General features: G+C 39.4%; 2 protein-coding genes across 8 annotated transcripts; one reads left to right on the forward strand and one right to left on the reverse strand.

Annotated features, from left to right (window-relative positions):
- Window positions 1-624: 624 nt before the first annotated feature.
- Window positions 625-3,441, reverse strand: LOC114522683 (stabilizer of axonemal microtubules 1-like). Its single transcript, XM_028543420.1, has 3 exons — window positions 3,290-3,441; window positions 1,597-2,215; window positions 625-1,507 (listed from the first exon to the last, which is right to left on the reverse strand). Exons 1-3 carry the CDS (start codon window positions 3,322-3,324, stop codon window positions 719-721), a joined length of 1,443 nt encoding a protein of 480 aa, XP_028399221.1. The 5' UTR covers window positions 3,325-3,441; the 3' UTR covers window positions 625-718.
- A 1,390-nt stretch (window positions 3,442-4,831) lies between these two features.
- Window positions 4,832-27,687, forward strand: LOC114522446 (thrombospondin type-1 domain-containing protein 4-like). Of its 7 annotated transcripts, XM_028543123.1 has the most exons (19): window positions 6,910-7,376; window positions 8,870-8,956; window positions 9,086-9,175; window positions 13,702-13,794; window positions 17,317-17,411; window positions 17,816-17,897; window positions 21,706-21,847; window positions 22,947-23,080; window positions 23,228-23,324; window positions 23,416-23,496; window positions 23,646-23,821; window positions 23,984-24,418; window positions 24,512-24,812; window positions 25,107-25,236; window positions 25,310-25,538; window positions 25,617-25,790; window positions 26,005-26,175; window positions 26,595-26,771; window positions 26,973-27,686. In XM_028543123.1, the coding sequence occupies exons 4-19, from the start codon at window positions 13,720-13,722 to the stop codon at window positions 27,282-27,284; spliced, it is 2,811 nt and encodes a 936-aa protein (XP_028398924.1). In that variant the 5' UTR covers window positions 6,910-7,376; window positions 8,870-8,956; window positions 9,086-9,175; window positions 13,702-13,719; the 3' UTR covers window positions 27,285-27,686. The 7 variants fall into 7 exon arrangements, with proteins under 7 accessions (XP_028398929.1, XP_028398924.1, XP_028398926.1 ...); XM_028543124.1 differs by lacking the exon at window positions 6,910-7,376 and having other exon boundaries at window positions 8,073-8,956; XM_028543128.1 differs by lacking the exons at window positions 6,910-7,376; window positions 8,870-8,956; window positions 9,086-9,175 and adding an exon at window positions 4,832-4,925.
- The last annotated feature ends 13 nt before the right edge of the window (window positions 27,688-27,700 follow it).

A 27,700-nucleotide genomic window follows, 5' to 3' on the forward strand; every position in this document is an offset into this window, starting at 1 on the left:
CGTGCCCTTTCGACTCTTAACCTTCTGGCAGAGTATTTGAACATTGATTGGGCAGTCAAACAACAACAAATAAAGCTAGTCCAATACTTTTTTGCTCAAGTCAATTCTAGCTGAACACCTCCACAAAACCACAAGTTGTTTTTTCCGGGCAATCATTCAAAACCACACCATGGCAAAATGACAAATATCGCTCGGCCAAGAGGCACACATTGCCCAGCCATTCAAAGCTAGAGAATTCGTATTTTCGAGCGCTTTGGTTGAAAAAAGGCTGTCTGTGGTGCGAGACACAGTGATAAGGTATCCATAACTCGATGTCTATGATCGTTGTGTGGTCATAACTAATTTCCCATGCACTCACAGAGGTCACCAAAATAATTAAGTTTTAATGCAAAATTCGTCAGAAAATACCAGAAGCTTTCTCTACGTTGAATTACAAGAAACGTCTGCGAAAATTAAGACAGGAAAGGGCTTGATAAGAAGGTAATTCTGGTAATACGGCTCAACGCGAAACGGACATATCGTTCTCAGAAATATGGAGTTGTGACAGTAAAAAATGTACCTCAATACACGTCAATGTAAAACACATATCAAGTAAGGATATTGATATATTTTTTATAGCGCTATAAGAAGTTAGTGTCTCTACATCTCCCACTATCTGTATTTCATAACAATTGCTCTATATCTATGAAAATGACTAGTAGCTAAACTTCCGTATTTTTCACGCCACTGTTACTTCACGACGGAGGGGCTGCGATGTCCGGGGACTAATCGCGTAGATCTTGTGACCCTCCTCGTTCACGTGATCAAACGAAAACAATCCAACTTTATCATCACGTAATAAACCTTCGCTTGGGCATTCAATTCTCTCCCCCCGGAACTGCTCTTTGTAAAGCGAACTATCTGCAAAACTTGCTGATGTTTTGAACAAGGTACTATTGTCTTTAAACATCCTCGCCGGAGGGGCCTGGTGCCTTTTGTACTTATCCAAAAACTCGGAAGTTACCGTAGTGGGTTCGGAGTCTTCCACAGACTTCGGGAATATGTCGTTGCCATCTCGCGCATTCTGTCTTAAGGAGGCTCTCTGTGGTGCGCTGTGTTTCTGAAACTCCATCGAGTAACTCGTAGTTGAATTAAAAGGGAACTCGCGGCCGCGCTGAAGCTTGGTACGAGGCCGCGCAGATCTGGCGGGAATGCCTAGCTCCCCGTGATTTGAATAATCACGTGAAGTGGGGATGATCTCCATTTGGCCTTTCGGTTTCTTGTAGACATCCGGGGCTTTACGTTGCCGTGATTCTATTGGCCAACTCTTGAAAGACTCGCCTTGCGTTGTCTCCCGGTCCATCGTCTGATTGGTTCGAAATAAATGACTTTCAGGTTTGAACATGTGAGCGGACTTGATGGCTTTGTGGTCGACGAAATCTGCCTTGAAGACAGACGTACATGTGAAGGCTGTTTTGGGTAAAGCCTCCATCTCGGGCTGCCTTTCTATCGGGCGTGTAGGAGATGCCTTGAAAACAGAAATGAAATAATCCCGTTAGATAGATGCACAAACAGCCAATCGTCCATTTCCCTGGCGACCTGTGGTTGTTTCCTTACCTTTAACGCTTTATGATATGTTTGAGTCGTAGTCTGAAATTCTACTTTATCACCGAAGTTCAACTTGTCTGGCTGCCGTGCGCTGGGATTTGGAAGTTGATGAAACCTTTTGAAATCCTGTCTATGCAGTGAAGTCTCCTGGAAAGGTTTGCTGGGAGGTCGATAACGTCGCTCTCTCTGAATAATATCCGGTCTTCCCGGTGAAGTCCAGGGCTTAAAATCATCCTGTTTTGTTGAAATATATTCCAGTTTAGCTGAAGGCTTTCGCATCGTCGTAGTTTTCAGATAAGGTGGGATTTTCGCAGGAACGCCGTTCAACTGCTTGTAGTGCTCGTGGTGTTCCGAAACCGCATCGAAACGATTCGGATTGGGGACGAACTTCTCGGGTTCCTTCGGTTTTGGGACCTTTACGTCATGCGTGACGTAAGACGACGCGTTCGTAGTCTGGGTACTAGTGGGACCTTCGTACCTGATCTGGTCTGTGGGACGGAAAAACGGTCCCCTCTTAGGAGTGATGCCGTCGAAACGTCCTCTGTATTCGGTGACATTGCATTTGTTCACGGCGTCTTTGTTGATAACCCGGTTCTGTTGTCCCAAGGTATGCGGACAACGATGCCGACTGAGAAAAAAAGTTTTGGAATTATTGATAAAACTGATCTGAAAACCATTACCAGCAGACAATTGAATAAAATACAGGAGAAAACATACATCGAAGAACGAGAAAATCAACGAGTAAATCCAAGCTTTTACCTTTACTTTAGAACAAAACAAAAATATTACGATGAACTTGTTGTCTTGTTTTAAAGTCAAACCTTTATAGCTTTACAAGCTGATGTTTATAGAAGTATGGTATGGTTTCTCAGTTTCTCTTATAAATTACCAGTTCTACTATGAAATTCGGCATAAGGTTATCGTTTTTTACACTACAACAAATCAGCTTATTGAGGAAAAACTCATTCTTGTTTTCCCAGGGCAGACTATGTCATATTTAGCGATATTTTCTTAAGAATAACAAGAGCGATTCAGTTTTATAAAATGACAAATCTTCCTTTAAATAGAATGGATTCTAGCCATCCAAAAATGGTCAACTAGAGCTAAATCACTGCTCTCCATAATGTTAAGTGGGCTATGCATCACTATATATATATCACAAAAAAGTATCTGCTTGTTAATTTACGCACGATTGTATCAAACAGTCAAGATCGTATTACCGAAGTGGACAAGCGATAAGTCATGTCCTGCATGTAAGTATTAAATATCTACCCAAGTCCGGATCAAATGCGTTTTATCACTTGCATATTCCCGCAATCCAAACACAGCGAGTTCATTGTTATTTGTTGGCAAATAGCCTTAAAAGACCTCAAGAATAGTTTGTAAGGATTAGCAAGCAAGAAGATCCTATTAGGAAATGTCTTCGAGGAAAATATCATTTATGCCCACAGTCCTGATAGCGTCCTCGTGAAATTTTAGTTATCGCCATCATCGGACGTTTTATAAATGAACCCGTCTTCTTCAAAACTGTGTGATCATAAAAATGTGAAAATTTCAGCTCATAATCTACGGGTATGCTAGAAATTCAGTATGTTTATATAGACTGGTTATAGTATTTGCCTAACTACAAATGTACAAAAAATGTTTAAGTCAGATTTGAAGCAAGTATCAGAAATTCATTACTGGGAAAATCCGTACTTACCCACAAGAACACATTTGGCATATACACTTCTTCATGACGGGCTCTTCTGGTTCCAAATCGCTACGTTTGTTAATTTTAGGGGCCTTTATGTTCCCTGCTAGGAATCAAAGATCGATTCGCGAGCGCATTATACAGTTTGTTATCAGGTTACTGTTACCATGGTTTCGACTGACGTGTGGTTGCCATGTGCTGTGTGCATTATTTGATGTTAAGCACTACCTTAATGACTGCTGGAAACAATATATATCACAAAGTTTAGCGACATTAGCGGCGAAAGCGAATAACGACATGAACTCCCCATAAAAATACCACATGCACAGACTTATGCTGTCTAAATTTAATCATTGTTCGTATAGAAACATTTGGCATAAAATGCGGGCTTTTTACACTGGTTTAAAGTTAGTGTACGCTCTACCATCACTGAATAGGAACATTCGAAGACTAATAATTATATCACTGTCAATGGATGCGAAAGTGCAAACCGCTGTTCTAAAACTGTGCAGGAACCCCTGTTCATCTAAACTGACCCGTGTTGCTCAGAGAGGGAGGGCTCCAGACACCGTCGCTCCAAAAGGATCAAGGGATCAAGCTGTTTTGGCGCCAACGTCAAAAAAGTTTTGAAATACGAGCTAAGTTAGTAAACTCCAGCCGTTCGCGCGCAATACACGTTGAATGTCGTTGCTAAGAATATATTCATATATATATATATATAGACGGAATTAAGACTATTACATGCATTATTTGGACATATACCAGCTGTTTTGCCGGAGAGAAATACGAGGTTTGACGCCTTGGTTGACGATAGAAACGGAGCATCTTGTCCGTTAAAGTAATGCCATTAATCCACTTTGTTGTAAACGACGTGAACGATGTGTGTTTATTGTACCATTCAGCTACCTCAGCCAAAGTGACGAGGTTTTAACATCTCTGTCAGGGGACACTTGCCGTGAACTTAGAATAGAATTCTTAAAGTCTAAAAATAGTGTCTTTGTTCTTTGTCAGCAGTGATAATTTTTTTCAATGCATATGCTTTTGTCAGAGTGGGTAGTTTCTCTAAAGCAGCTTAGTATGATAAGATTATGAGAACAATAATTATAGGAAGAACTTTGACTCTTTAGCGTTACGCCTGATGTCATGCAACGTACTATATAGAAAGCCAGACGTCGACATGCTTTCTCGAAAAGTCGTTTGTTTTTGACACTTTCATGAAAGTCTACCAGGTTGATCAAAACACACAAACTGGTATTTTTTTCTTATCAGGGTCTTTTTTTCAGTCCATGCAATCATCTTTTGTACAATATGAATCGTACTGTTTCTTCGCGACGCGCACTGATGTGATGCCAAAATCCCTGCCCCTTGTGATTCCGCGCCAAAAAACTATTTACCGACAATTTGAATTGAAAAAGGTCTAATAACTGGTGTATTAATGCAGTGTTTTGTTGTAATTATGTTTCAAAGGTCTAAAAGTCGGTAATAGTTGACTGATGACGATTATGCTCACTCTACACCTTATTGCTATCCTGCCTTTATAACCATTGTGTACTTTTGATGGACACACAGTCGATTATAAACCGTTTGGGTTACGTGGCAACTTTCAGGCATCGCTTAACAACACGAGTTTGTAAAGATATTCTGGGTAAGTCCGCAAATATATTGATTTAAACTTTCTCTTATTTAAAAGAATTGGCCTTAAGTTAAACCAACGTCCATACGCGTGCGTGCGTGACGTCTGCGATTTGGGGTACAATTTCTGCAACTGAAATCTAGTGGGCTGTTTATATTTCACTATCGTCTTATTGGCCTAAAGATCAGTGATACAGAACCGAATATAGGCTTTCCTGTTTACTGTTTTCTTCCGTGTTTGGACCTGAGCATTTTACTACAAGTGATCAACTGTTTGAGGGCTACGATAGTGTATGCCTGACAGAATGGTTTTGCATGTTTGAATAGATTTCAGATTTCATTCGCGTGGGCTGATTTGAATTATAGCAAATGCTCGTGGGCAGGTCTGGTCGCAAAAACCTAGTCGATGAGACAAGTGAGTCATCACCTGGCTTCACCTAAATGAAATACTTCTATCATCAAATCCAGACTGCCAGGTGATTTCAAACACCAGGGGAGGTTGTGCGGAAGCCGTTTAGATGAATCAAATCAGCATTTTATAATTAGAAATTTATCTCTCGAGTTTCATGACTTTGTGGATGATTTATAGTACTACCATTTTTTTTACAAATACATAACATTTCCATTAAAACCACTCTTTTTGCGTGCATTAATTTGTGCTTTGCTGGCAATGCTTCATAAAGAAAATGATATTTTTCTAACCGTACCAGTTCCGTAGCCAACATTTCATGAAATATCTGTGACATCACACATACAATACTTGAATTCAACCGATGGCTACTATGGCTATTTTGAATAAGAACATCTCAAAATGATCAAAACTGATAAAACTGCACGACGTGTGTTCGGGAACGATGTAAAATATATTCACTGAAGCGAAGTTTATTCAAAATTTAGTCTCTAACTGCAATCATCCAGTGTGCTGATGACTTAATCAGTGAATAACGGGGGTCCAGAGGTACTTAAGTAAAACAGCACTGGCAGTGTTTACAAACAGGATTTTATCGAGAGTGTTGACATGTGAAGAAGGATAGTAAAAATCGTGACCACTGAAATTTTACTAAAATTGGAATTCTCTGAATTACTGACGTCCATGCATGTCCGTAATTGTCCGTATGTCCTTGAAGCAATCCTATTTTTTACCATCAGACAGAAAAAAATCGATTAAAAAAATCGCCTTATAGCGTTATCGCGAGAAATTAATGAAGTTTTACCTGTTATCGGTGAGCTTGTGTCGTAGATAGCCGTAATTAGTTAATTTGATTGAATTAAACGAATATTGTGGGAATTGAATGGGAAGCTCTGATTATAATTCCTGAATGAGCAAAATGGATGTGAACTTTCATTAAAGCATCACACGTATCATTGTAAATATGTGAATTATGTGAACGTTCAAACAAACTGTATTTATATATTGATATTTCGAGCTTAAAAGCAGGTTACATCGGTATATAATTGTGTATCAGGCCTAAGGAACGCTCCACTGCAAGACCTAAGGATGTTAATTCATTTCTTGACAATAGATAGTCAGACTATTGTGTTTTGTACAAATCTTGCGCTTTTTATGCACCGAAATTCATTGTCCGCGGTGAGAAAGACACAATCGAGGTGTGAATCAGTTTAGGATGGTCGGAATTTGGGCGATAAATTTCGAAAGAGTTTCGGCAATGTCGGTTGCCTTTTGAAACAATAGAGTGAAACTGTTCCTAACGCTATATCTCAAACTCAATTTTCATGACAGATATGTTGTATAAAATCCCCACGTCATTGACAATATAAATCAAATAGAACGATGAGAAAGTTACTTTGTACTTATATGTAAGTACTAATAAAAGACTCAATAGATTATACTCCTTGAACAAGTTACGAAAATAGTTTTTGAATCGCTACAATTATGGTAATCATTTTTAATTGCGATTAACTATATTTATGCATGAATCGTTCAGCGACTAACAAAAACCCTTGAGTTCATATATCATTTTCAATCTCTTCAAATTACATGCTTTTTATGCCATGAGTTAAAATAGCAAGCATGTCTCGAATGTGGAGGTCCTCGACTCCTCGTGTCTATATGATCACGAATTTACCGAAAAAAACTGGGTTGTCAAGACAACGCCGTATTAACTAAGGGTGTTCCTTCAAAACGTCATTCCAATTTCTTTCATTATATAAACTCGCCGCCTTAAAAATACCTCACTCAAGTCAAGACTCGCTCTCCGAACTGTCGCTCGTTTATAAACAACACAGTACAATCGCTTTGTTCAGCGGGAGACAATCTTTCTTACCAGCCACGGTGAACTATATGGGGTACGGTCATTTTAGGAGTAGCGATGATTTTTGGTGATCCAGTTGAATGGTAATTACTTTATAATCTCCAAATCGTCTGGAAGGAAACATTTCGACAAGCTGTAAACAAAATTCTAGCCGGAAAACAACTTGCGCTGGTTCTCTTGCACTTCTAAAGGTAGGACTCCTTAATTTGTACCATGTTATTTGTAAACATTGGATACACGCTTTGTAATGGATAAATTGCATCGTAAATGCTTTGAGGATTATCTCATCTTTGCGTACGGGAAATTGCTGGGGGGTTCAGGTCTCTCCTATTAAAGGAAAGGCAATCACCAATATCTATTTCTATCGACGATAAAAAATCGATAGAAATTGATAGAAATGAGCCGTAAAACCATGACATAAACATAACCGCTTCGCTATATTTTTGCCCGAAGGTGAGTTTATAGGCAGCACTTTGTGTCGTTATTACATCATCAATGGCAATAGAATAGAAAATTGCAAAGCTCAGACCACCAGACATCGTTAATAGTTGGTCAACTATAGGCTTACAGTAATAGACACGAGACACATCCACTTCACCATAATCGGATTTAAAATACTATACATAATATAGAGTAATGCCATACATAATTTTGGTATGACCAGTGACCACTGTAGTATGACATTTGCCTCAAAGTATGCAGCATGTATATCGAAAAAGTATGGCCTATGTAGTTCAAAATACCAATAGTAAACGACATTTGAATGCTAGTCGAATTGCTGGGCTATATTTTGATACACCTACTACCGAACGACATGACATCATCTCAATCTTCACCTGCGTTTTTTAACAAATGGTCCATACAACATCACCTCCAGGGGGGCTGAGCCAATCTACAAAATGAGTGCGAAAAAAAATGCGGTTATTGGAAATAGTTTTGTCATGCGCCGGATGTGGCAGATTTCTGCGTGAATTTTCGCTGCGCATGCCCAGTTTACGTACTGAAGTATTACGTATAGTTGCTAAACATCGAAGTGAGGTGGTCCAGAAATTAATGACGGATGTCTATGTTTTATGAGTGGTTTCATTTATCAGTTATCACTTTTACGCCAAAGATTAGGTCATATCTAAGCTGAAATCTAATTGGCTTTTCGCGAAAGAAGCTCAAACCAAGGCAAGGTTTTTCCTAAAATGGAAAAATAACTGGCAAATCCCTCCAAAGCTATCACCAAACGGATTTAAAAAAATTGTCAATCCATCACTTGAAAATTGTCAACGGTTAAATAATATGAATAATCAATATGCATATTCATTTTCCTTGGTCAGACACAAAATATTGCCTTATTTTTAAGTTCATTTTTCATACGATATTCTCTGATCAGGTCCTAATATGTTGAATGTTTACGAAAAGCAGTCTTCCTTATTACGTTCGACCAGCCACGTATGGCAAGTTGCAAAAAAATGCCAAACGTTTAGCACCTTGAAACACTATATAGGCTATTGCATACAATTCAAGAAAGGTCGACGGAAGCTTTGTGAAGTATAAATGCCAATATTTGCACACATGAACACACTCGAATACGTCTAAGTTGGTGTTGAGCGCTGAAACGTATAGAACAGAGTGTTTTGTCTTGGTATACGACGGTACGAGACGTGCGATGCAAGTATAGCGAATTATTCCGTAGGGGCAAAATCAACAAAAAAATCCAAAGGAAGTGATTGGTTGTCACGGAATGAGAGAAACATGCCTGCAAACAAGATATTTGCAGTAGGTAAGCCTCGTGTTTGCTCATAGGACTTAACACACAAAAGCTACAATACCGCATGAAATAGTATTGGGGCTGTGTCATCAAGCTAACATGCTTATTGTTTTGATGTTAATGTATCTGCTAAACACAAAGTCGAGGGATAACAACGACGTGATATGCAACAAATGCGCACATCCTGAACCATTTTGTACAAAGACAAGTCAGACGAGTTAATCATTCAAGGTATGTGACTGACACATACTTTAATTCGTCCTTAACATAACTCGGGCTGCCTCAAAAACGTTTAATTGTACTCTTTCGCCCGTAAACTTGTGTTTTGGTAACAACGAGTTCGTCGTTTGGTGCAAACAAAGCTTGGTTAGGCCGTGGTAACGTCATATTAAAAAATAGCTTAGACATATAACCAATTCTTTATCTCACCTCTCAATAACTGATAGATACCGACCATGTGTTATGCGACAATTGAATTTGAAGTGCCTGTGTTTTTTTTTATTTGAAACGTTGGCTTCTTGAGGATGTTGGGTCACGCTATTATACAGTCTAAAATTCCGGCACGTAATTTTGTCCCCGTGAGTTGCTGGTATTTCACGCCGGGTTTGTGTGATCGTAAACGGGACGAGGCCATCACAATGGTAAACGTAACTGACTACGAGTCCCAGGGATCCGGCTTTGCGACGAACTCAATAAAGAGCTCGTGTAGCGTAGGCTTTTGTTAGTATTGTGATTCAAAGTGCTCAAAGAGCGACACTAAGCTTTGGTTTATGAGGCTCAAATGGTCGGATTTACAGAGTTCACAGTCACAGTGATATCGAAGATGAAAATTGTTTATATATGATTGTATAGCGGATTACTGCATCAATGAGTATAAACAGTAACACTTGGGAAATATCACCCACCCACCCACCGCAAACGCCCCTTTCTAATTCACGCCTTCCTCTCTAATTAACCCTCCCCAATACGAGTAGGCTTTCACAGAGAACATGACCACCTTTGTCGGCCAGAAATATCCGTGTTTTCTATGCGCCGTAAGGCAAAAGTGTGTTTTATTTACAAGGCGGAACAAGTCGCGTGTCCAATGCTCGTTTTCTCTTCCCGACATTCTAAATCATGTAAACAAATCGTTCTCACGTTTTGATATTGAAAAATTGTTTGTTTTGCTTTAATAACATATGACCGATATCTTTCTATGTCCAACTACGGGAGCTAGGTTGGGCATGTGAGAGAATCTTTGCCAATATTTAAATAAGGCTAAAATTACCTAGAAATGTCTAGAACCAGTATCTCTTTGGGTACAACGTGGTCACGCGATTAGGAAAATTTCATTATCTTTGGTGGTTGATGATTGAGGTTGACAAATTTCACTGTACTAGTTCAGGCCAGGGTCGAAAGGATCAAGACATTCATCAACTCACAACCACAACCTTACTGTAACACATTTTACATTTACCCGATCGAAAAAAAAGTCTTTTTGACTAGACGAGCACTCAAAATGGAGACGACCAGGTGGAACTTGACATTTCCCTGGCAACAACGTACGATCAATATAGGCTGATAACTTGCATGCAACTACGAACTGAAGGATTTCATTCCAAACTTGTACATCAAACGGCAACATTGTACAGTACGAGAGTATGCAATACGAGAAACGCAAACTTGCCAAAGCCATATTTCCCAGTTTCAATGACTTCCACTAGAAGCAAAAATAACTCCACAAATGACTAGGCTGATGGCTGCTACCGTTACGAAAGAAGTATGTGGGGCATTCAAAGAAGAATATAAATTTGTTTTGAAGTACGAAGGCTAATTTTATCCTATCATGATGTTGTTGTGAGCGGTGTAAATAAAGCATCTTTTAGATTTTTCAATTAGTTTAAAAACATCGAACACACGCAGGTATACAAAGGAATGACGCCACGAGTTAACTCGAGATGGTTTAGGCGGGAATATATGCTTTTGTGTATCTTCTAGTCGTGATTAGATTTTGCAGCGATTAATTCCGACAGCTGACAGAATAGAGCAGGGTATACACTGGTCTCCGTTGGGCAGTTCAGATCATCACCGCTGAGGCATTTTCCCCCAGAGATTGTGGACGATATTCAACGGAGATTTTTAGCCCCCCTCCGAAGGATTTTTCCACTAAGCAAACATTTGCGCTTTGAAAGGAATTCTTCTTTGTCCCTTTCCAATCAGTTCTCCGTGAGAGCTCACAAACAAGCAAGGACCGCGGAACCATTTAAAAAGTTAAGGGAAGTGACAAAAAAGACACTTTCTCATACAGTATAATCACATATTCACCTCCATAATATTTGAAGACGATTATATTTTAGATGTAGCTTTATTTAGCTTTCGGGTATAATTAAAATCCCAATCTTTAAAAAGACTGAAAGAAGAGTACTTTCTCTTGAAATGAGGGGAACATCTTCAGTGTTTCCAAAAATTGAGGTGGATAACTCTGCTCAAGAGAAGTTTATTAGAGAAGTTTTTTTTAGAATTAAGCTAGCAAATGAATATATATTCTTAATCTCATTCACCGTTGGTCATAAGTAGCATTTATTAAACAGATTCCCAGAGACCCGGTCGCCTAGGCGCGTATTAAAACGTCTAACTGATAGGCACTCAGGCTGGATAGAGTTGTCCTTCAGGGTTTCACAGTTGAAGCAACGAGATTGCATGCAAGTCCTCTTTGGATGCATGATACTTTGAACTATTTCGAATCATCATTGATCCTTTTCATTCAAGATCCAGCCGGGTGAAAAACAGCTGTGATTAATGTGGCCGGTAAAGTCAAATTGCATTCTTCTACATCTGATTGGCCTAGTATAGAGTCAGTCTGATCATAAATGAGACAACTGAGTTTGATGATTCTAAAGCATACGATAAAGTCTAATATGTGGGCCGATACGGCTTGACAGAAGCCGAAAAATGGCTCACGGCGTGTGGTAGTTAACCCAAAGACAACCTTAATTGTTTTACTTCAAATAAAAAGGAAACAATCTTGTTTTCTCTGCGTGCATGAAGGGCAAGTGCATTCTTATTTTGGTCATTTTGTATCTTCGTTTGTCTCGGGCGACAATACAGGCAATAAACTTCGCTCATTTGCCTCGAAACAGCAGCAGCTTGAAAGTTTAATTGTGTTCGACTCAATTGTTTAATCATTTGTTTCGGTGAGAACATCGTTTGTATCGCTAAACTGTTTAATTTAAAAAACAAACACAAATATGGTCATGAATGAAAATATCTGGATCAGTTTACGACACAATCCTTGCAAAGCCGAGAGTTTGGTAGAAGCTCTGTTAAAACAAGAGGTTTTGAAAAGAGAGTTTACCTCAAGATGGAAACAACCTATTTCATCTCGAAATCGTCCTAATACTCAACTTCTGAGAGGAACGTTTGACGATTGAACGACCGCTTAACAAGAAATTAATAACGCCATATTGAAAGGAATCCTTAAAATAAACGTTGCTTTGGTCAACACAAGCAATTAGCAATGGATGTCGGCAAATGGCTTCACTAAATCATAATCCTTCTATAGAAATCCCTCCCGGCTTAGTTCGTAATCGTTCGTACATTTAAACCGATTGAATAGCCCAGTGCTTTGATCAAAGCAATCTATTGACGTATCGGAGCATGACTGACAGTGCCTGAAGAGATTTAAGTGAGTGTTGGACAGCTATTCGAGGTAAATGATTGTAATCTTGTTAATGAAAATGTGTATGCCCGAATTCTGCAATTGTGATGGCACTATATGCTGACCAGCGGATTCTTTCAGTAAATATCTAAGCTCTAAAGTATATCTGAATATACGTCAGTAAATTTATGAGATTTTGCATATGAGAAAGGTCAAATTACATATAGTGATATTCGTTGCATCCTGGTTACTTGACTTGTAACTGTTCGTGTTTAATGCACTTATCGGAGACTAATGTTGTATCAAAACGTCCATTACGAATTTTGGGATGAATACACAGAACTTTAGGAGTTCGCTGAGTAGCATCAGCACCAAACTATACCCGACAGTCATTTCATAACAGATGCTTCGTTCTAACTTCCCCCAAAAACTATCCGGTAACTTAAATGCAAATTAGAAAGCTTGCTTCACATTTCAATGTTGTAGTAAATAGCAAATACGAAAATTTAGCTACGTACACAATACCATAGAAATCGCAGGCAATATCACTGACCCATGCATGTTAGTATTTAAAACGTTAGCTTGAATTTAAACCTTAAACTCGTAAAGTACGAAACAGATTGTACTGTAACATTTTTAAAGGTTGCCTGCCAACGTTTGGACCAAACTAATTACCAACGGCCGGAAATCGTAACAGTTTTCAAAAGAGAAGTGAACTGTTTTACGAAAAAAGGAAGCAACGTTTTTCAAACTTGCAACTGCTGAAGGCTATATTGAAGACGCGCGGAAAATGAATCGTAATTTTACAATACAATATAATGTTACTTAAACGGCTCACACAAAGAATAGTGAAGATGCTCCGAGCATCAATAATATTTGCGCACCACTGAAGAACGTCGTAACGATAGCTCAAAACACTTTACCAGGGGGAAACCTGACTTAACTAGCCACACGCAGAGACGCTATCTTTTAAAGGTCACAATTTCAAAAAAGATGTAAGAATTGATAGAGTTCACGTCGTGTACTTGCTTGCCAACAGTAAATCACTCAACCGTTGTTCCGTTTGATGGATTGTTGGAAAATTACCTTGACACCAAGTTTAACTTGTTTTGATTTATAGTTCGGAGCTGAGAAGTTGATGGTGAAAATGTGGACGAACTTCGTTGCCCTTGTTTCCATATTTCTGCTGAACATCCGCCACGTACAAGCAAAGGTAAGTAACGAAATATCAAAGAGCGGTTAATTTATTTAAATTGAACATACAAAACTCTGAAGTGATCAAACAAAGCAACGTATAAAGGACTGTGTATAGTGTTTGTGTTTCAACAAGGCTTGTTAAAGTAAATTGATATAACATCGCGGAAGAAAGAACGTATTTAACCAAAATGGATTCAGCGAATTATACACGATCAAGGAGCTCGCACAAGAGAGCGGGAAAACAAAATTTAATTGGGGATCAATTTTTAAAAGGAAATTTGGCAGTCTGCCGATCAAGATAGACGGATTTGTACGCTAGTATTGATATGATAGCCCCGTTGTTAGGCCTTGTTAAGTGACTCTTGCGGGCTAGGCCAAAGCACTGTCACAAGTCGAAGTTCGATCGCCTTTAAGATTTTAAACAGCACCAGTAGTCCGTCAAATTTTGGTATAAATAACTTGGCATGCAATGCATTTAATAATAATATAAGCTCTGTCACATACGAAAATATTTAACTTTATCATAGGTATGATAATGAGAGACGCTTAGCCCGAAGGTCGCTGTCATTGCCATGCATCCAAACGCAAATATACAGCGACAGTTAATTTTCTTTCTACATAACCTCTCTATTTTCATGCTAAACAATGTTTGACAAGCTTTTCCCTCTATAAAACTCTCTAGAGTTCAGTTAGAACGATATACTAATATCATATTGGGCCAGAATTAAACCAGGAGCATTCTTAGCAATTGAGTTAAGAGATAATGACATAAAAAATATATAAAGCCATTCTAAAGGGTTCAGTGACTAAAATGACTACTTGAAAAGGCATATAGATATTTTTTTAACAGAGGTAACTCTAACACAACTTCCGACTCAGTGTTCAGTATAAAAAAAGTAAAGTGGTCACTTTTTATGACAAATTTTTTATGACAAATGATTGACCGTACAAGTAGTCGTGTTGCGATTCAAAACACATTGCATTTGACCCAAAATCATTAGAAAACTGAAAATGGCTTCCCTAAGTGACCACATGCCGTCGATATGTGAAGTTTAGTAATTACGTTTAAACTAATTTAAGATGATGGATAGGATAGCTTGTTATAGTAACGCATTAACAACGGCCTTTGAATCTGCATTGAAAAGTTGAGAATAGGAAATGCGACAAATATTGATATTTGTCAGTCTGGGAATTTTGGCACGTCCAGAAGACGACAGAGCTTATGAGTACGGTTAACGCCCTGGACCCTTCTCTAAACGTGAGTGGATGACAATCAGATATCGTCTCATGCATGATATCCACACACACCTTGGCGCGATGCTTTGATGAGAATTTCATCTTGTTTGAAGTGACAAGTGTGGTAATGATCTATTTAATATAACTCTATATTTCATGCTGGTAAACGTTAAAGCCCCATGTTTTATTGATCCGTCTGCAGGAGCCTGTGCGATGCCTTGCCGGGTTATTTGGTAAGCTTTGCTATATACTGGGCTACTGGCAGATGTTCAAATGCTGAAAACGAGTTAAACTGAGCACTTAATCATATATAACTTGGAAAGCAATCAATCATCAAGTAGAACTCTATTTCAGTAAGTATTGACCGTTCCTTAAAGAAAGAAATTGATAACACGACACGACTGTTCTTCTGACTTCCTAGTTCCTACAAGCGAAATATACATCAGGCCGTCACATATGCAGATGTTTGGGTTCTCATGATCACTTTCGCACGGTGTGTTTATACACAGCCCATACACATATAACACCCATATGGAATACATTGAGAATGTCTGGCTATTATACGATATTGTTTTTTTAGAGTCGTGAAAAACAAAACGATATATAATTATTAATGAATGCTTCATGCATGCAAAACCACTCTTAGCCAAACGTTAAATTTTCTACCATAGAAAGTTGCAATTCTAAGGTTTATATAATAAAAAAATAAATATACGATTTTGCGGCGAAATTTAGTATCAAACCACAGCCCGAGGCCAATTCGATATTTTTGTACTTATATGAAATACGAATTTGTTGATTTAAATTTAACTTACAGTATAGGGCGGATGTATTATATTCTCACAAATAAGATCACTTATTCGCTGACTTTTTGCTCGATAGAACCTAATTGATTCAAAATATGTTCATTGTAGGTCAAGGATATTGTAGGTTTTCGTGTTTTTAGAAAACGCATAACCTGTGAAGTCAATAAATGATTACACTGGATTACAAGGAATATATATCTATAGTAACTTATCGTTATTTTTATCCGATTTCCCACTGATTTAAAAATGCTATACCGCTGGTCGTATAATTATAATTAATGCCCCTGGTGCAAGGACAGCAAGGTTAACACTCTCAAAGAAAAACAACTTATTTTAAGAATTAAGACGGTAATGTTGTTTGGTCTGTGCGTGACAAAGTGAAGTGAGATTATTTTGAAAAGGACCGCGTGCTCTTAAGACTTTGTATATGCTGACGAGATACCACTTGAGTGAATGATTTGCACGAAACTGTTCTAGAGTTCAAACTTCAATGTGAAAGAAAGACATGACAATCGTCTCAGCCGACTTTAAAACACATAAAAACACGGGCAAAAACGAAACGTTGAGTCATTCATGTGTAAGCTACAATCATCTTTTGCGAGTTGAACTTATCATTAAGGCTTTTTAGTTTGTTTTAACTATGGCATGTTTCAATGATTTCTTGAGCAGACCGCTCGAGAGTCGAGACATTCCTTCACCACGAGTGTTTAGTAATTTCATCAAATCGCTTGTGCATTCAATCAAAACCACTTGTGAGGTCAACAGCGCGCTTAATGATATATTGCACTAGCCATCTTCTCTAGAATATTCTAATGTTTCCGACGGAATAGTTTCATTTATGGAAACAGCTCTGTAGGGCCAAACTTGGAAGCTTTCCAAAGTCTTCCATAGCACTGAAATAAATATCTATTCATTTTTTAAAAAGATATTCCAGGATTAGTGCTTTACAATCCTTGTTTAGAGGATTTTATGTTGGTGATTTTCTATTAAGATTTCCGCATCGATATTCAATATTTCTCATATTTTCATAGCAGTCGTTTTGACCTTTCTTCCTACGAAATCCATACATACCTTCACCCGGGATATCTTCAATTTTATAAGATATTGTTATAAACGGGTGCTATTAATCGCACGTTTATGGTACAAATGAACCCTTAACCTTTCTGAATGTTTCTCGGTTCGTACGAGATTCATTTGTCTGTGGAAATAAAATGTTTGTATTCAGCTGTCACATTCGACTGTCGTGACCAATATGTTTGTCACTTGAGACAACACAATGGCAATATGGCGGCACCATGTCGTTATCAATTTCAACACAAAAGACGGCGCAAGACACGGAAACGCGCAATAAAACTCACTCGGAAACCTCATAAGTTAACATGCATTATTTCCGATGTCGCAACGTTTGATATTTATGCTCAAAATTTCACGTACGAAGCAATTCTGAGTTTGAAACGAGTCTCTTCTGATGCATTTTTTTTTGCTTTTTTTTCAAGGTGTATGATTGGGGACGTTGGGGGACATGGTCACAATGTAGCGAGGCGTGTGGCAAAGGCATCGAGACACGCCATCATCGTTGTTTTATAACAAGGTTTGTTGTGAAAAGATGTTATATATGAGGTTTCCTCCTTCCCGCTACGCCACAGGAGGAAGTCTCAGGCGGGTGCGGGTATGGCCCCTAGACTCCCTCATCATCCAGCTCGATTTTGAGATCATACAATGCCACCCAGCGTACATAATTTACCTTATCTTTCCATTCACCCCCACTTCGTTCAACACGATGAATATCTTGAGCAGCTTCTAAGTTGTTTTGTAACCGTTTCCTAAGAATACTGATCCTTATCCATCCGAAGATGTGTAGTGTTTCACGAAGTACTTTCATCTCACGCAGCGAATATCAAATTTTAATCAAAAATTGCCCTAATCGACAAAAATCAACCCTTAGATACAGCAAGGTCAAATTGACGAGTAACTATATCTTATTTCTTCTTAAAGTTCCCAAGGATCGGTTGGAACCAGCGTCCACAACCGTTACTGCCGAGGCCACTCGTTGGAGTTTCGATTCTGTTTTGTAAAGGTAGGGGTGATTTACAGAACAGCATGGTCATGCCGGCATACCAGATTTTATCATATTGATCAAATTTTGGCACCTTCGCAGATAATGCTAATTTAGTTTAAACCTTAACTTCTCTTTATCGAAAAATGTGGTCAGATTTATTATAGTCATTTCCTTGTTCGTCTTTGACACACACTACACTACACCTGGGCTGAGTATTATGCCATTTTAACTTAATCGAGAAAGTCAGATTTGTCAAACCTACTGACGGTACTAAAACAGTGAACTGAAATGAATAAAAACAGATTTCAAACACGGTAAATTCATCTATGAAGTATAAAAGTAAGGGTGTGATAGAGCACACCAAAAGTGCTCCACTTAAACCACAAGCTTTGCTTGTTGTGGTCTGAGGAAAGCTTAGAGCAGAGGTAATAGAACGTCTTCACTTTGAGTATGCAGCTCTCATAAATCATCCTAATGCTTTGTTAATAACCTTATCAGTTCTATTTGTTTTGTGGCAACGAGTTTCAAATGAGTATTTGGACTGGACTGTTTCAGTGTTGTCCAAACTGATGTATGCGGTTAGCAAAGATCTACATGCAGCGCTGGCGAAATCAGCTTGTGAATCTCTCTCACCGAGAAGAAAGAACAACAGATTTTTACCGTCTGATCAATATCGTCTTCCAGATTGCACTAGACAGTTGATACAGAAAAAAAGTCGGAAGAAGCACATGCCGCTTTGAACGTCTTCATAATTTACGCCCTGAAGGATCTACTGACAAAACCCGGGACAGATGATGAAACATGTAGGCTAATCCTTGATTATATTTTGTCATATATCGCTAAAAATATTCCTGCGCCGCCCTTTTGGTTCAATCATTCAGCCATTTTACTTTCAATCCATGACGTGGCACAAAAATATGGTGCAATTTTAATTTTTAAAGACCAACAAATTAGCGACAGGCGACATTTGACTGGTTCAAATTGTCTTCATTGCAGAGAAGGTGTTCGAATGTTTGCCCTTTGACTGCACGGCTAAATTTAGTCGTAATCCAGTGGGTTGATGAATGCTAGAGCCAGGGATTTTGTGCATCATCTAAGTGGGATACTAGTTAAGCCACCCTTAAAGAGAAGTCGCCTCTGACTTATTTCATCGCTGAAGATTTGCCGCTTTTAACCAGAGACGGTTGCTTCCGTAGCAATTCACTTGCTGACGGAATTCAAGATCATGAAATGCTTGAGACTAGCCGACATAGAATACCCTTAGAAGCCATTATCGTATGACAGCATAATTATTCAACAACTTTTTCATTCGAAAAGAAGGTAGAAAGGTAAAACCAGTTAAATACGGTTGGCTTGTATCCTTACACATGACGAAATATTCACACCCTTTTTACTGATGTCATAGCGCCTGAAATTACTGGAGAAATATTTCGGTCATGATTCATAACTTGAAACTGACGAATTCCGTTGAAAGACGCGACATTCAGTTGGAGAAGACGTCGAGATTATCGCGACGGTTTCGATGACCGATTGGAATGATAATTAAAATTGTTCGCGCTAATATATCTGGCGTTAATTACTGCTGCGAGCATAGCAGGGCGTGTAGGTGGGAGAAAGCTTCGTTGATTTTAGAACACCAACAATTTATCTTTAGATAAACTAGGACAAAGGTTGCTTTTTTTTCAAATTTGTCTATCAAGTTGATTCGCGCTTATAATCAGTTGGATCGGTTCCCAACGACTCCTAAGATACTTATCGGTCTTCCTGTCTATTTCAAGTAAAAAAAACGGATAAGATGGCAATACACGAATGGAATTACTTCAAAAATGTGATTCCTAAACGCACTCAGTAATGCGTACATAGAGATAGACTTGGTGACTTTAGCAATATTTTGCCTCCACACTCATTATTTTGATAGTACGATTCACTATTAATGTCATTACGATACCAGCGGACAGCGGTCTAGTGAATCTTTAGCTCAGACAAAACTGTGTTCATGCTGGGTCACTTAATAAACCTCTTGGATCAATCTATTTAAAGTAAAGTGGAAACACTAGTGCGTCGATATCAACTTACACAGCTTAGTAGTATAAATTTTGCCGTCCACTTTCAAAATTATCTTATATACGAGGTATGCGAGTCGATACGGGGTGATAGCGATCAACTGTTTAGTCTGCATGTCGTTAATTCAAGAATTCTTGATGCCAGTTTGTCTTGACCTGCTATCGCGTGGTGTTCATCTTATCCAAACATTTTGATACAGCTCTGCTGTTTTCCTCATCATTAAACAGATAAGATAAACTAGGAAAGCTCTTATCACTAAAAACACATTTCCGTTCGCTAAAGAGACGTTCTGGCCGCTATAAAAACATTTTGTTAACGAGGCCCGAACAGATTTTGCTGTTGGACGATTTCATAAACACACTCGTACGAGAATGGCCGCACGCTACGCTAATTTTCCAACAACTGCGCGTGGAATGAATTGCGCATTCTTGGCTGCGCAAATGGTTCTTATTATGGCTATCTTCGCTGCAAGTGCGCAAGAATATCTGGATTCAAACGAGCTGCCGCAATATACGCAAAACAACCAGATAACTCCATCCGTGGATAGCGCAAGATCTACGAGATACGGGACTCGACGCAACGCATTGCGCACCAACGAAAACTGCAAGAACTCTGTGGTGGGTGTGACTTGTTATATGGCTTTAAATCTTTTTATAGGAACTAGGATTACCGTGAGGGATTTGTGTCTTCCCTATGGATAACTAAAATAGTTTCCAACTGTGAATGGTTTTTTACCATGTTAACGTTTAGCTGGACATTGAGTGATCGTAAGGTTATATGCTGCATTTTTATGACTGTGACAAATAAGACGTTTAGGTGCATGTTTTAACGGTCGGAAACTCTCTAAAGGTTTACATGTATAAACCACGGCCCACGGAGTAACACTATATGAATACAGATATATATTTACTATAATGAATACAAATATATCTTTCGTCTGTTCCACGTTCGTATGCTAATGTATAAATACGCAGGTATAATCTATTCTGTGCCCAGATACATGCGCTAATATATACGACCCTTTAAACCAACAGATTTGATTAAGACTGCGGGACTTTATCCATGCAAAGATCTGATGCGTTCTATGTGCTGACATTTATATCTGTTTCTTGAACTGATATTGCAAACCATGTGTTCAGAGACAATCCTAGTGGTTCTATCATTGCAAAAACTACAGTCCTTTATCAATGTTCGGTGTTATAAATAAATTTAAGTCAAAAAATATCTGACGAGAAAGAAAAATATGCGCGCGCAGATAACTTTTAATTAATATCATCATTCGTTGTCAGTTTGAATTATTACAGGGCAGCGCCTAAAATAGACGATAGAAAAGTTCTGATTGTTTGTGTTACTGTTCCGTGCCATGTTCCACTGAAGACGTTATTACGACGATAAACTTGACTATAAAGCACAGAACGCACTTCACTTAGAGAACTTAAGTACATTCTTTTCAGATTCAATCAAGTGTTTGTCTAAAAAACTCCCTTTTTAATGGCCATATATGAACGCTTAAACATTTAATCAGCTTGTGCAGTTTTTAGAGGTTATCAGTTCAGGTGACGGCAGTTTAGGCAAATTAGTACACTGTATAATCTTAAATCTGCAATTTTAGGTCAAGGCTAAACTTTCCTCGTGTACGATATCTGAGTATTTTCTGCCTGAGAATGAGTTCACGCAGCTTGCGAATGACGTCACGAATACCTTCATAGTTCATACTCGCCAAATTTCTTTGACGTGGACATTTTTGCGTTTTTTCCCACAGGAGTGCGCAAATGATGAGTGGACCTTCCCTCAGCCCAGAGTCACATATCCTGACGCGTACAGATTCCGAGCTCAGCAGTGCTCGGAATTCGACAAGAAATTGTACAATGGCAAAAGCATCAAGTGGCTGCCGTATTTGAGAGGTGAGACTTGTTTACTGAAGATGGATATCTCAATCATCAATTAATACTATGAAAGCCAAGTTAGGGTAATCTTTTCCAGCGATTATGAAACTCTCTTGAGCACTTAGTCGAGTACGTAGTTGCTAAGATGTTACTGTTGACTGCCGTTAAAACTTATCGGAAATTCCATGAGCTTGGTTTCCATTTGACCGTTGATGTAAAGGCTAGTTTCCACTCCGGAAAAATCTCCTTTGGATCGGAACGGACAGGAAAATTTCCTTTATCGGCGAGTTCTCAGGCGGTGTTTATACAAAGGAATCATTCCTGTCCTGTCCGATTCAAAGGAGAATTTTCCTGAGTGGAAACTATAGCCTTAAGAGTGTAATATTACGTTTTCGCAGTAAGTAAAGACCATTGCTAAAGACGGATTTGTGAAGTGTGAACCCCCGTTCAAGATCATATAAGCTTAGCCTATTAGTTATATCCACTATTTGTAACTATAATAGGCAAATAGGCTGTATATGGTTACTTTTATTCCATATATTTATATCCGGATCTAAGATATTACTGAAAGAAGCGTGGCTTACCGTCTTAATCGACATTAAAACAGTCAGAATGATCTCCATAATCTTAATGCCAACCATGTGCCATTTCATTACTGTCCATTTTACGTCGTTTCGATTTGCCTAGTCGCTCCTCGATAGCCCAGTAACATTTAACTGTTCCTCACGGTTCAATGAAACTTGAGATTTGAGAGAATTGTTCTTTCAAGGAAGCTTTCAAGGCGGTTAAGCGAACGTCTTTTTCGACGGCTGAAAATTCTCGAAGCTCAAAGAAAATAATTGAACACGCTTGCAGTCCACGTGCATCTCATTTGCTGAATGCATTAAAAACAATAGATAATGAGATTTGAGAGCGGATTGTCTATTGTTTATGGCATATAAGGGATTTAATCTTGTCTCAATGGGACGCAGATAGATACGAATAACGACCTACATACAATAGGCGCTTTCACTGATCAAGTTCAGTGAGTTTATTGTCTTCAAAATCCCCCAGTTCCTGGCCATGTCATTCAGTCCTATGTTTCCCCTGACCGATTTTTGTTATACGTTATGTTCAGCGCACCTGGATGAATGTAAGCTATACTGCTTGGCATCTGGTCACAAATTTTATGCCAAGTTGAAAAACCATGTGGAAAATGGCACTCCGTGTGGAAAAATATACTCCAAAGTTTGCATAGAAGGAAAATGTCAGGTATTGGGATTTTAAACTTATAAAATACACACGTTCAGCTTGTCAGACTTACTGAATATCAGCTACACCGGCGCACTCTCTTTCACCTTTACTAACTTTATCAATATTTAGCCAATCTTACATGTACGAGGCTTTTTTAAATTACAGAAGCGACCCAGTGGATGTCAGTCGCTCGATGGACCATGTTTAGTTGACGAAAGAAAAAAGATTCTTGGCGTCTTCAATTCCACCCAACTAAACATAGGTAAACAGGTGTTTAATGATACGTAGATCTTCCAAGAGAGACTTGAGGTCTTCCAATATTGATTCTCGGATTGCAAAACATTTCTTCTCAGGTTATAATCTTGTGGCAACGATACCAGCCGGAGCTACGAATATCACTATTGAAGAGTTGTCAAGATCTCGTAGTTATTTGGGTGAGTTAAGACTGCATGTATAGTTGTGAATTACATGTTCTCTGTATTGATGACGATTGAAGATCCTTAGAACCTTAGACCTTATTAAGATAAATAACATCTTTGCATACCTCGATTACCACCAAAACATCAGAATTCCTCGTCTTTAGCACTAAAAGATCACAACAGTGGAACATACCATCTGAATGGTCATTGGATGATCAGTTTATCAAAGACCTTCAAAATGGCAACCTCGCACGTGACATATACTCGCAATGGAAATACCAGACACGGAGGAGAGGTGATCACAATCAATGGTCCTCTTGGAAACAGTCTCGACATAATGGTACGAGTTTATATAATGAAAGAAATCGATTTAAAAGTGATGTCCCGTACTGGACCTCTAGAAAAAGGAGGCAAATAGGTCGCAAAATATCTTGAAAATAAGACTTCAAATTTCAGTCATGAACTTCAGCGGTTCTTCAAAACCAATAATACTCTTTTATAGTTGATTTATCAAAGAGATCCGTCCATCATAACGTACTCATATCTCGTCACAAAAGACGACTACCAGAAAATAAAACGTAAGTCAAGAGTCGCAGGTGAGATTCTTTACTTCCCCAACACTCAAAAGAGCGTACAGCCCACGGAGCAGGCGCAAAACGGCGGACAAGCGTCTTTACAGAGAAGCAGTCAGGAAGGAGAGAGCATAACATTCCGTGGAGGGGAGGGACAAACATCCTTGCCTAACAATGGTGGACAAAGCCGGGCGTCCCGCCCTGGCGCGGGCAGAAATACCGATGAGGGAGAATCCATTTCATTCCCAGCTGGACAAAGACAGACGGGCAATGCAGGCAGTCACAGACAAGGTTTTAGCTACCCGCATTTGTCCACTGGAAGACGGCAGGTGTACAACAGGGAGCAAACCGACAGGGATGAGCAGGTATGTAAATTCAATGTAAAACCCAATTGTGTTTACTACAAGGTAGCCTTCTTCTGTCTTCCTAGTTACATTCAGATACTTTTCAAACACTAGGCATCATCACATGGTTCCTCCTGGGTTCAGTTTGGAGGAGAAACTGGCCAGGATAAACAGCCTTCCAGATCTTCAACCCAGTTGGCTGAACGACCAATTCTCAAACAGCAAGTCTATAAGCCTAAGAGGACAAGTGTTCCTTGGCGTAGTGCTAACTCCGAGAATCGAGGACGAACGTGGCAGAATCAGGATGCCAAGAAACAGTTTTACACCAGTGGTCAAGAACAGAATGACGGCGTGCAGAGAGGATATACATGGAAGATGTTTGGGTTCACAGCTTGCTCGTCATCTTGTGCAGGAGGTGAGAATTGAGTTCTGAATCGAGGTAAAAGAAGGCCGATTAAGAAAGACAAAGATGACTACCCGGGAGTTTTATGTTTTTATTTATGTTTAATCGAAATATCTCAAATGATTTCTGGAATCTGAAATACCTATCTGATCTTTATTCACCAGCTGCAGGAAAGTCGGATTTGAAATAGAATAGCCGGTTTTCTGAACAACTGACCTGGGTTAAGCAGAGAGGCTAAAATTTAGGCACTGGCCAAACAGAAGAACCAGCCGGGTCTGGTGACCGCATGAATTCTTTTTTCTGCAGGTATTCAGTCACGAATAGTGAAGTGCACGCGTGCCGTAACAGGAGAGGCCGCAGCAAGCAATCGATGTGACCCTCGGACAAGACCTCAGGAAACAAGACGAGCTTGCAACTTGCAACCTTGTCCGGCAAGGTAATACACACAGTTTGATCCCAAATCATTCGATCAAGATTCGTAAAACTTGCTTCTCTCGTTTGTTTCGTAGTTGGGTGACGCAAGAATGGCAAGCTTGCTCGAAGACATGCGGGAAGGGAGAGCAAGTGAGAGATCTCATGTGTAAACAAACGATTGATAGAAATGGTGAAAAAATCACAGTCATGCTTCCTGTTGTTCGATGTCCGACTCGATCCAGACCCAGCGTGATACGAGAGTGTGAAGTTAGGGAATGCCCTGAACAGTCTAGACCTAAATGGATAGCAAACGACTGGGGTCAGGTATGAAAGAGTGTATTGCGTTTACAGTTACACCCATGCTTGCTAAACATGCATCCTTTGAAAATATTCAAACTATAGTGCTCAGTGGATTGCGGTCATGGTGTGCGCAGACGAACTATCGCTTGCAAGAATTCCAGGAACGAAACTGTCGATGACTCGCAATGTCTGTGGATGAGGAAACCCGTTTTGATGAAGTCATGTTACCTTGGCTTGTGTAGGGGGGAGTGGTATCATCGTCCAGAATGGTCTCAGGTGAGCAGTCTTGTTGTAAAGCACCCTAAATGTGGTTTCCTTTAGTGTACTGTTTAATACAAGGTGATATTACTCATCAGTTGATCTAAAAGAATCGCCAGTAAATGCTAAACAATGCACTTAGGGCTGGGCCTCATGACGTTTGCCTTCTTTGCAAGCCGAGTGTATTTCTTATGATGAATTCAAACGATTCGTGTTTTCTTTAACCGTCCAGTGTTCCCGGACATGTGGGGGAGGTCTGCGTGGTCGGCCTGTCGTGTGCGCAAGAATAGACGGGGGCAAGTTCAAAGAGAAACATTGTGTGGGTAAAACCAAGCCAGCGCATGAACAGAACTGCAATACCCAACGCTGTAGAGGAATATGGGTCGCGTCGGAGTGGAGCGAGGTGCGTAAAATATTTCATTGCAGGCAAACTTCTTGAAATCGAAAAAGATACCATTGAATAACTGCAAAGAAGACTTGCAATGTGGTTACGATGGTATCACTGATCGATATCTGAGACACCTTATGATCCTAAATGGCTAAACCGTACAAAAGCTTATGATGAAAAGGTCGTTAAAGGCGATAGTCAAGAGCAAAATTATGGCGAAAACTTTGAGTAGTTTATTCGCGGCAGCCATCTTGAATATACGTTATGCCACTATAACCATAATGTAAAGGGCTATGAATCCCAGTAAAACGAATCTAGTGTTGCTCGATTCAAGATTACGAAAATCTGGACTCAAAATTATGAATCTGGATGTGATTATGAATTATGAAAAAGGGTCTGTAATTTTTTTTTACTAACTTCCTCTGTCGTTTCAGTGCACTACAGACTGCGGCAAAGGGCTTCAACTACGGATCGTGCTATGTATGAAACCTGCAAACGGAAACTACCTAGTAACGTCTGATGCAGATTGCTCGCTGGATGATAAACCCGCTGTGCGCAAGGAATGCAGCCGCGAGTGTGGACCAACTTGGTTTTCAACTGCGTGGACTAAGGTAAGATTATTGTAATGGCGTAGATTTAATCTTTACGGGCGCAATTTTTTTAATTTGATTGATGTGATCTAGTGGTTAAGTTACGAATGTTCAAACAGGTGCACTCTCACACACAGAGCATTCATAACTATTAACTCGTTTTCATCCGTGAAAAGAAGAAAATCGTATTGAAATCACAGAAAACTTTCTTTTTGTTTCCAGTGCTCGGTGTCCTGTGGTAGTGGAGTCGAGACTCGTCGTGCCTCGTGTCTGAACGGCGAGGGAAACCGAGTGGGCGGTTGCAAAGCCTGGGAACGACCTCAACTACGGCGAACGTGTAACCTCAGAGCGTGTCCTGGAAGCAGGCCCGTGAAAAGCAGCGTGACGAGCACGTGCAAAGACAATCCACCGCGTCGGTTCAAACGATACTGTCATATTATCAAACGTATTAATTACTGTCGTATAGCGAGCTATAGACGACGTTGCTGTGAGACCTGCGCCACCAGTCCTACGATACTCGGCAGACATATTTAAAAACAATAAAGCATGAATAAGTATACACAAGCCTTTGTATCTCGAGAGGACAAGGGGCGCTTTCTTTTAACGGTGAAAACGGCCAGACCGGTCCTATTGAATTTCAGTGAAGACAGATTACTGGTATTTTAGAGTGTTTTCAGAACTCTATTTCAAGAAGTATATCGATATTTACATCTGCCTAACACGGGAATTTCAACTAAAATATGACCGGTTTGACAAGACCATTTTGCCTGCTTAAGGAAAGCGAAGCACAGAAGACCCTTGCTTGCAAACCTGTGGCCAGGGAAAAAATAGCTTATTATATTACGATATCTCTCGCAAATATTCTGTCACAAAGCCTTGCAAATATTATGTATAATGATTGTAACTGTTGGAACAAAGTTTAATGTAAAAAATAGAACACAAAAGCAAAA

The sequence above is a fragment of the Dendronephthya gigantea genome, unplaced genomic scaffold (genome assembly GCF_004324835.1).
Source record: "Dendronephthya gigantea isolate DGI-Jeju-01 unplaced genomic scaffold, DenGig_1.0 000023F, whole genome shotgun sequence".
Lineage (NCBI taxonomy): Eukaryota > Metazoa > Cnidaria > Anthozoa > Malacalcyonacea > Nephtheidae > Dendronephthya > Dendronephthya gigantea.

Bases quoted from the DNA above. Each gene is read 5' to 3' on its own strand.
- LOC114522446 (XM_028543128.1), top strand. From the start codon at position 13,720: ATGGTGAAAATGTGGACGAACTTCGTTGCCCTTGTTTCCATATTTCTG. The intron at 23,081-23,227 runs GTATTGGGATTT...TTTAAATTACAG, and splicing joins GCATAGAAGGAAAATGTCAG to AAGCGACCCAGTGGATGTCA. The intron at 26,176-26,594 runs GTGCGTAAAATA...CTGTCGTTTCAG, and splicing joins TCGCGTCGGAGTGGAGCGAG to TGCACTACAGACTGCGGCAA.
- LOC114522683 (XM_028543420.1), bottom strand. From the start codon at position 3,324: ATGAAGAAGTGTATATGCCAAATGTGTTCTTGTGG. The intron at 2,216-3,289 runs GTAAGTACGGAT...TTTTTTTCTCAG, and splicing joins TGCCAAATGTGTTCTTGTGG to TCGGCATCGTTGTCCGCATA. The intron at 1,508-1,596 runs GTAAGGAAACAA...TCTGTTTTCAAG, and splicing joins CATATCATAAAGCGTTAAAG to GCATCTCCTACACGCCCGAT.